Source organism: Odontomachus brunneus, unplaced genomic scaffold (genome assembly GCF_010583005.1).
Source record: "Odontomachus brunneus isolate Ranch 3 - 2012 unplaced genomic scaffold, Obru_v1 Obru_scaffold_051, whole genome shotgun sequence".
Taxonomy (NCBI): Eukaryota; Metazoa; Arthropoda; class Insecta; order Hymenoptera; family Formicidae; genus Odontomachus; species Odontomachus brunneus.
Window position 1 is genome coordinate 995328 of NW_022639501.1, and position 10247 is coordinate 1005574.

Genomic DNA, 10247 nt, shown 5'->3' on the forward strand with positions numbered 1-10247 from the left:
ATATATATATATATATATATATATATATATATATATATATATATATATATATATATATATATATATATATATATATATATATATATATGTATACGACACGCGTCTTGTGTACACGCGAACACGTGCCTCATAAAATTTGCATCAAACTTCGGAGGCGTATTCTCTGACGAAATAGGAATCGACCTTTCGGCGTGGAGTATTTTAAGCATTATAAAATAACAAAGTTGCGCTTCCCGGGATTCTACTTTCGAAAATGATCGGTGCGAATTCGAGATGGATGGAAACAGATGACCGATCACAAGTGCTTTTCAGGGATGGGGGATTTTGAGAACGAAGTCGCGCCGATAAATATATGACAATTGACACGCACATTCAGAGAAGTCATGCGCATGTGCGCTTAGCGCTTCGACTATATTCACACTGAACACACATGTACATGACTTCTCTTTGTGTGCATGTCATATATTTATCGGCGCGGCTCTGTCCTCGAAATCCCATCCCTAGTCCTCGTCGCAGAAAGGTCAACTCCGAATCGACCATAGAATTGACAGATAAGGGGAATGGCGATGGTTTTGGCACATTCCGCACATGCTTATGTATGTGTATGTGTATGCATGTTGTGTGCATGCGAACGTATCTGTGTGTACAAGAAAATTTCAAAGTATTGCTAAAATATCTGTATATAACTTTACATCGTACCATTAGAATCGTACACTTATGAAATATATATATATATATATATATATATATATATATATATATATATATATATATAGTATTTATTTACTTTTTATATATGTATGTACGGATATAGTCTAACTATTCTCAAGATTTTTTTTTTCTTTGAGTGACTCGCCAACGTGAAAAATCACGATAAATGAATAGTAAAATCGTTCGGGTACGATATAAAAATATATAAAAATGACAAATTCGATAACACGTGGCCGAATGGTGAACGAAGATGACTCTCTCAATTCGTGCGATATTATACATTCTCTTCTCGAGATACATAAAAGAATTCAACGACTCCTCCAAACGATAAGCTTATCTTCGGCCGCGCGCACGCGTACGTACAGTGTGTCGCGTACGCTTCCGAAAATCTCTCATCGTGATCTTACTTGCGATAAAAGTACCTTAGAAAACGTAGCTGGCAGTTTATATTAATTGCTTTGTGACGAGGAGATAGCGTCGTTCCAACGATCGTCGCGGCAAATCTCTCGCGAGTGAACCAGCTATTGCGCGAATCTCCGATCCGCGACACGCACACGCGATTGCTCCGAACGACTTTCGCGTGTCTGCCTCGCGGGAGCTCGCCGTGAATGTCCGAGTCATCGCGCTCGAGAAGAGAGAAGGAATGATAAATTGTGCATTCGTGGTCCGTCGTTTCGACTACATTGTCGGTCGAGGATGACCGAGAGAAGATTGGCGTCCGTCCTCTCGTCGCTTTCATAATCACGTGTAAATAATACGATCATATACGGTAATTGTAACACGGGAAGTACAATTTATATTGTACACGAATATATTACATTGCTACTATACTGCCGTCAATCGCAGCGTCATCGTCCGAACTCTATCTCATCACCGAGGTCTATCTCACGCTAACTGCCACTTACATAAACGATTTTACAAAGGCCATTAATGTCTACGTTGTAACATCCTTACCGCGATCTAAAACGATATCTAAAATCACGCCGCTGTTGCTGAGGATTATCAAAAGTATCGACGTACGTCTGTCAAGCGATAAAAGTAAAAATGTACAAACTTCGCGTTCTTCGAGCTCTATGGCAGACAGAATGTACGAAAACATAAAAAAAAAAAAAAAATAAAGGGGACAAAAGAGAGAAACGAAAAGAGGGGAGAAGTAAGGGGAGGGGGGGACGATAGAAAGTGTCAACGTTAAATAAGATCACACTATCATCTATCGATCGTTCGTAAAATGACCATTGTCGTTCGAATATAAAGGTTGCAGCATTCTCGGAAGTGCCGCGAGAACAACTGCGTCACAAATGGTTAACGAAGAAGAACCACTGCCATCGCGAGATAACGACGGCGACGATTATTATCGCGCGTCCGTAACGGAGTGATAATATTTAACGTGGAAGATGTCGAAGACCCTTTGTTCAGTACGCGGACGCTTCCTTGTATTCGGACCCTTCCATAGTGAAGAAGTCTTCCAGTTTCCACTGGAGCGTCTCGAAGGTCGGTCTCTTCATGGGGTCTTTGTTCCAGCATTCCAGCATAATATCATAAAGTGTGCTCGGACAACCGGGCGGACATGGCATCCTGTAGCCGTGCTCCACCTGGTGAAGAACCTCGGCATTCGTCATACCTGTAGAGTAGCACATTTCCATTTCATTAATTCAGTCATGATAAGGTAAAATTGTTTTCTCAAGTGGTCCAGCCAAAGAAATAAAAAAAAAAAAAAGAGGGAAAGAGTGAGAGAAGAGAGAAAGGGCTGAGGCAAAGCACTCACCTGGATAAGGTATTCTACCATACGTGACTAATTCAGTGAGGAGAATACCGAACGACCACACATCAGACTTAATACTGAATTTGCTGTAGTTGGCTGCTTCAGGCGCGGTCCATTTGATGGGGAAACGAGCTCCTATTCTAGCTTCGTACTCGTCCTCCTTGATGAGCCTGGCCAAGCCGAAGTCGGCGATCTTAACAATGTTGCCGTCCGCTACGAGGACGTTACGAGCTGCTAGATCTCGGTGAATGTAGTTCTGCGACTCTAGGTAAGCCATACCAGCGGCTATTTGCGCGGACATGTCGATTAATTGCTGTAACTTTACGCCTCTACCTTTGCCTAAAAAAAGAAGTAAAAAAGATCATACATAATGCTCAGCTATATCGGTATTCGAGCAAAGTACCGATGTAAAAAATACCGAGCGCGTGTCTGAATATATTTACAAGTCTAAGATATGGCGTTATATTCCGGCATAATAAAATAATTAATCACATTTCCTTGAAATGTTTGTTATGTATGTGATGAATTGTAAACGATTAATAAATAATTATTACATCCAACCAATTAAATAAGAGCACAATAATTGTTACATATTATGCTAGAACAATGGCTGTGACTCGAATAACATTATTACATTATTTCAGTTTCCTTTTTCATTATCGGAGTCATACAATATTCTTGTTTTCTCTGTTGGCGTGTAACGAGCAGAGTACCTTGCAGATATTCCAGTAGACTGCCGTTTCTCATCAACTCCGTGATGATGTAGATCGGCTCCTCCATCGTGCACACGGCATACAGTTGGATCAGCTTGTTGTGCCGGAGTTTCTTCATGATCTGCGCCTCGGCCAGGAAGTCCTTTGGATCCATGGTGCCGGGCTTGAGGGTTTTGATCGCCACCGGTGTGGTATTGTTCCACAATCCCTCCCACACTTCACCGAACTGCCCTTGTCCCAGCTTCCTCAGGAACTTGAGCGACGAACGGTCGATCTCCCATTGGTCTCGCGTACGATAACTGAGGCCCTCGGTTACGGGTTTCTCAACCTGTTGACAAAGCCAGAGCCGGATCAGCCGCACCGCGCGGGCCCAAACTCACGACTGCGATTTTGTGCGAGGAAGGATCGTGTACTGTAACGGCGGATATAATATTGTTAATGGCGAGAGCTATTCGTTCCGGTCCCTTTTGCGAGAGAAAGAATTTCTAGTAAGCGTTCTCAAGAGACAATCTCTACGCATAGCGTGAGGAGAGCTAGCGCACAACTTCCCTCTTCGCGGACATACAAACCTACTCTTATCGCCGTGTCCTGCAATCGTTAAGAGCCGCGGTAACGATCTCTCGCGCGGTGATAGTCAAGCGCGACGCGAGAGTTCGTTCCGACGGTGACGAGTGATTTTTAAAAAAACAAAGAATAATATATATATGAACGTATATGTATATATATATATATATATATATATATATATATATATATATATATGAATATGAATATGAATAAAGAGGAAATGAAATAATGAACGGATATAACGCGAGCGTATGCAAAGTGTCTCAAATGTGCGTTTCACTACGCGGAAAATACGCGCACATCTCGGGGGAACACGTAATCGGCGTACATACGTATAATCTAAAACGTGATAACACGCACACACGTATACACGCATCTATACACGTATCAAGCTCGCTCGTCATCCGAGGAGAACGGAAGAGGCATACATGTGGCATGTCAGACGCGCGCGCCGCTTTTGGGGCATTCTGCATACGCGCGAATATGTAGATTTCGAGCACACATACATTCGCCGGCAAGCGCGCGATTCTCACTTTCAGAGCACGGCAGAGCACGTAATACGTGGAAAGAGAGTTGGTCAAAAGTAAATTGTTATTCACAGGCGAGACGACATTTTCGCGCTCGTTAAATGTCCCGTTAGATCTTTTTTTCTCTCTTTACTTTTTCCGCGTGTGCTGCCAATCTCAGTTCTTACACGTTTATATCCTAATTTCGTTATCCCCCTCAAACGAGGAGGAGTCTAGGATGCTAAATGAGTATGTCGTATATGTATGTACGTGTTTGTGTGTATGAGAAAGAGAGAGAGAGAGAGAGAGAGAGATGGAAAAAGAGATCAACCATGTTGTAGATATGGAATTACATCGAAATGTACAGAGAGCTTTAGATACGAGATATCTCTAAGTGAATGACAATCTACTGCTTTTGAAACATAATCCCATATAGAACGGGCTTGTGCTGTATGTACAGGCCAGACACAATGGAGAAGCGTTTTACGTCGAAAAAAGAAGAAAATCAAAACGTGTTTATGGCATATTAGGACATTCAATTTACCAAGAAAATCCACCGGGAGGTAGGGCAAGCAATAAACAGACAAACAAACACAGTCTATTCAGACATCGAACTTCGCAAAAAGAGAGTGCTTATCAAGAGAGTGCTTCTACAAAAGACCGATAACTTTTCATTTTCTCTCGGCGCAAACGCCTGAGAGGGCGTGGACGCCTCATTACTGCCGCGTGCGTTACGCATTGAGGGGCTCTCAATTAGCCCCTGATATTACTTATTGCGTTTTACCGCGATTTCTCCCAAGAGCGGGGAAACGCTGGTTGAGAACGTCACACACATCGTCACGGTTGCAATCGATGTACCTGATGTGGCTGACATGTTTGTAAATGTCTCTTTAGGATGTGTCATTTGAAACGGATACTATACACGGACACGTCGGTCCCAAAGTATCGCTCACCGGTTACTAGCGACAGTAACAATAATGATAGAGTAAAAACAATAATAACTGTCAGGGGACACTGTGATATATGTCACGTGATATTAGTAATAATACCGATATAATCGTGCAATTATTACCATTATCACAGTCGGGGTCGGACAATCGTGCGAGTCAATCGCGTCGCATTTGCTTTCGCAAGTGTCGTAGTTTAGACAATCTCTCGCGCGATAATCGCCAAGTAGCAGCGTGTAACGTCGATCGCTGATCGATTCGCCGATAATAAGGTCTCAATCGCTGTTATTTATTGCCCAATTTTCACGAGGACACCTCGGCGCGACATGAATTACGGGCGACTTGCGATAGCGACGATAACGGTAACGGTACGGTATTGGCTTGCTCGTTGCACATTTTAATCGGGGCTTGTCCAGTACGACTCAATGGCAACGAGGAGAGTCGTTCTCCGCTCGTGTCGAGGATTTCTCGCGACGAAACAAAGCGCGTCGCCACGCCGGTGAATGAGTGTAACGCGGCTCTTTTTACGAGAGAGAGAGAGAGAGAGAGAGAGAGAGAGAGAGAGAGAAAAGAAAGAAATAGAAATACCGCGTTTCTTTATCAAGATCCACCGGTGTCTACGATAAGCGGAACTTCAGCGCGGCAATGACGCAACGCGTAAAATACGACGTTCATACGATCCGTCGTCTCTAATCTCCTTCATGGGGATTCTCTAAATTTCTTAGTGTGAAATTCCCACTGGAAATGCAAAGTGATCGCCAAGCCACTCGAATTTGAGTGATTTCCCATTCTTACACGATGAATTTTCCACACTCTGAATCGTGGAGCTAAATACTTTCACTCGAAATTGAAGAATGAATCTGATGTACTTCAGCGCGACAAGTATATATATCCGCTCTAATCGATTGGCACATTTATTCGTATGGAGCCAAAGTCCCCTCTTCAAACTCCGAATGAAACATTCACTCTTAGGGCCTTTGCACGTAGAAAAATTTTAACCGTAACGGTCGTAAGAAAACTGACCAATCACAGTCGATTATTTCTCGAACGCAAGGAGAATAATCTGATTGGTCAGTTTTCTTACGACCTTACGGTTAAAATTTTTCTACCTGCAAAGGCCCTTACGATTTTGAGTGACAGTGAATTTTCACTATTATCCGGAATAAATTTCCGCTCATTTTGCTCATTTTGGCTCTTATTAATTCGTACACGAAAAAAAAAATGGTGCATATAACCACGCGGAAAAAAACAGATACGGTGCATACAATCAAAAATACTTAGTTGTGAGCAACATAGTTGCACCACCCTAATTATCTTTGTGTGATGGTAATATACGTGGATATGACTCAGTTATTTTGGTACATCAACTACGTCAACACGGTCGCCTGATCTGGTTGTGGCAATCAGAAATCGCTCGGAGTGACATTTACCATAGATGCACTCTGATTGGAGCAACCTGATATCGACACTGTAACTCAGCAGTTGCTCTGCAGTTGCAGCAACCACATATAATTAGTTTCGTATTCATTAAATCTGGTTGACACAATCAGATTATGTACGGGCCAACCATGTTGTTTCTCTCATGCAGGAATAGTTATGCATAGTTGCATCACCCCAGTTATCTTTGTGCGATCGCAATGTATATGGTTGGTATGACTCGGTTATTTTGATACATCAGTCACATTAATGCAGGTGATCTGGTTGTGGCAACCCGAAATCATTTGGGCTGACACTTGCCGTGGACACACTCGGTTGGAGCAATCAGGTATTGGTGCTGCTAACACCAATAACTCGGCAATTGCTTTGGGGTTGCAGCAACTATGCAATTAGTAGTAGCTCTGTATTCTACCGTTGGTTAGCGCAAGCAGATTTATATGTGAGTCAACTATACTGTTTTCTTCCGTGTAGCGACTGAATATCTAAGAGCCCGAGAGTACAGTTCCGTTTTCGGGGCGTTCAGAGTGAGATTTCACTCCAAGAAATTTAAAGAGTACGGAGCCACAGCGCCACTCGTCGCGACTATCGCGCGGTGATTCTCGCGCGAGCACCAGCATCGATCATTATCCCAACGGCAATTGCGCCGTTTGCCGCCGTTATTACAGAATAAGCTCGATCTCACGTCGGCCACGGAGGGGGCGGATGGGGGGAACAGCTCGGATCGCTTACCTGCACACAAGGCTTGCACAGATTCACACAGAGCCCGTCTGCGTCCTTGCTGTAGTGCTCCACGAGGTCCTGCAGATTTCTGAACGTGGTCCGCCTGGCGATGAAGAAGCCGCCCTCGTCCAACTGACGGATGCGGTAGTGCTTGACTGTGTCGCCGTCGCGCACTGCAACAATCCTCGTTACATTCCATCCCGATCGGACGTGGATCTCGCGCCGTTTGGCCGAAGCGGCTCTCTTTCTTTTCGTCTCTTTCTCCTCCGCGCCACGGCCGGGCGAGAAATCCACGCCAATCGTTATACACTTATTAATATCGCACGGTGACCGCGTTACACGATCGACCGTTGCGGCTTCTATTATCGTCCGATTACGTTACCTGAGAGGGAGTAGTCGTTGTGCCGGCTCTCGGAGTCTCTTATCAGGAAGGCGCCATGGTCGTTCTCCGGCAGCAGCAGCTTCTTCTCCGCCTCGATTCGCTTGATCTTCTTAAAGTACCACCTGCAAACCCGCGTATTAGCGGTTACGAGAGCATGCGACGCGCGGATTCGCGTGCATCGCGACAGCAATGTTTAGAGAGACAGAGAGGGAGAGAGAGGAACGACTCATCGATGTGTGAGTCAATCTTCCAGGACATTGTTTTTCTGCGATCGTCCTACGATAACGAGCCGATCACGCGTTATCGTAAGGATTACGGCCAGATAAATGCACCAATGTAATGATCTACAAGAAGCTATTGCGACTCACGGTTCCGCCTCGATCGACTTCAGCTTGGCCACGTAGTTGCTGGGGATGTAGCCCTCCTGCCTGGTCCTTTTACTTCGCGCCAGCCACCAGTCGCCCTGCGTGTCGTTGAGTATCTCCAGATGCTCGCCCTTCTTGAAGCTCAGATCTTCGTCGGTGCGGGCGTCGTACTCGTAAAGAGCGACGAATATCTTGGCGGCCGTCATGTCCGTGTCCGGGATCTGCGGCATCGGTCTGATGGGGTCGGGCGGCGGGGTCGGCACCGGACTGGCCTGCGACGCGACAGCTTCAGGGTTACCTATCCGGTCCGGCTTCTCCTTCTCATTGGGGTCCGGAGGGTTGCTGCAAAAGCAGTTGCCCATGTTGATGGGTGTTCGGTTCGGGCTGTCTCAGATGAAGTTAGTCGCAGCCGCCAGTTGTGGTCGGGAGACCTCTTCGCGCTTCCGACGGTCGCCTCGATCGCATCTAATGCACAATCGGGCGAATGAAGATCCCGGCGGGATGAGCGGCGGGACGAGTCCGTCGCTCGCTCGCGTCGTCGTTGTCGTTGTCGTCTGAGATAGGCGTCTCGCGAATAAGGAAAAATCGCACGCGCACTCTCTCGTGTCACCACCAAAATCGATTTTTCAGCGATCTTTCACCGGGGTCCAATTCCCCGCAACACTCGCGAAGAGATCGAATCGCTGTCACGGCTCGCGACGCGGCGCCTGGGAGAGAAAGAGAGATCCGTCAGCTGTGTCGCGCCGACGGCGGATCGAGCAGCGATCGCGAAGCAAGCGGCACTGTCGACTGGATAACGCGAGAGGAAGCGGGCGGGCGGGAGGAAAGGATCACATCCGCGAGGGAAGGCCAGCAGCGCAACCACCGAACGGGGTCTCCGCGCATTCTCCGGATATCCTGGGCACCCGCGGGCACAACAGACTGTCGTACCAACTGCGGCGAACGCCAAGCATCGAAGGGCCGACGTAGAGCGATCACGCGTTGGCGTCCGAGACGTCGCGTATCCCCGGATCGAGAGAGCGCGGTGCAGCTGCTGCACTTCTGGAATCGGCACGGAGTCCAGCGTCGGTCGTACGTCATCAATCACATAGTTCTCTCCTGCGTGGACACGCGAGAGCGACGCGTGTGTGTGTGTGTGTGTGCGTATACGCGTCCTTACGTCCGCGCGTAGGAACGCGCGAGAAAGAGGAAAGGCCGAGAGGGGGACGACGGTGGAAGCGAGACAGAGACGCGGGCCGCGCGATCGGCACCTCTCACCGAAACGCAGCTTAGAAAGTAGGCGAGCCAGGCGGAGGCGCCGTCGCCATTGCAACTGCACAGATATCCGTCAAAAGCCAGAGCCCTTCCCGTCCGTCCTCGCATGCGCGCGCGTGAGTCCGCCGCCCGCTTCCTTTCTTCCATACGAATCGCGCGACACACGCCCAAAAATCCCCTCGGGCCGCCGTGGAGACTCGCCGAAGGACGAACCCGTCGACGGCGATCGGCGTCGACGGCCGTGGCGAGATATCGCCGAGTATGATTCAGTACGACTGAAGCACCACGAGACGATGCACTCGCGAGAAACGACGATCCCTCGCACTCGCTACTCGCATCTATGCACCGCTTCCATCATTCGCCCGATGAATACGCCGCGAGAACGCTCGACACGACGGAAAGAACAAGACGAGAACGCGATATCACCTCCGATGGCTCGTCACCGTCACGACCGTCACTAACCGTCACACGCATACGTACGTAATGCGCGCGTAGTCGCGCAGAGAAAGCCAGCTAGGATCACGATGTGTGTATTGGTGGCGCTCGGGCGCGTTTCCTGTGCGATGGGCAGAGAGCGCCACGCGCGAAGCCTCCTGCGAACTAAGAAGCGCGGCTCGGGTCGGTAAGATCGAAATGGAGAATAGCGACAGAACGCGTTCTCGTCTCTGCACTCTCGACTACAGAGAACGGGAACGGCGCGCACGAGCGGAACTTCCGGCGGATCGTTCAAACGACCGACAAGATGGCCGATCGGAAGTCGTTTATCCTAGAACTCAATCCAACAATCAGCCGTGTCTTCCCCAAACGAACTTTATTCTGCACGTTTGCAACGCCCTAATTTGCTAAGCGACAAATTCAAATCTCGACTGCTACCTCTATCTGC

At 47.4% G+C, this 10247-nt stretch overlaps 1 protein-coding gene across 1 annotated transcript; it reads right to left on the minus strand.

Moving 5' to 3' along the window:
* Nucleotides 1-465: 465 nt before the first annotated feature.
* On the minus strand, nt 466-9896 carry LOC116845302 (tyrosine-protein kinase Src42A). Its single transcript, XM_032817810.1, has 6 exons — nt 8114-9896; nt 7746-7867; nt 7373-7536; nt 3187-3514; nt 2477-2812; nt 466-2332 (listed from the first exon to the last, which is right to left on the minus strand). The coding sequence occupies exons 1-6, from the start codon at nt 8470-8472 to the stop codon at nt 2124-2126; spliced, it is 1518 nt and encodes a 505-aa protein (XP_032673701.1). The 5' UTR covers nt 8473-9896; the 3' UTR covers nt 466-2123.
* Nucleotides 9897-10247: the final 351 nt, after the last annotated feature.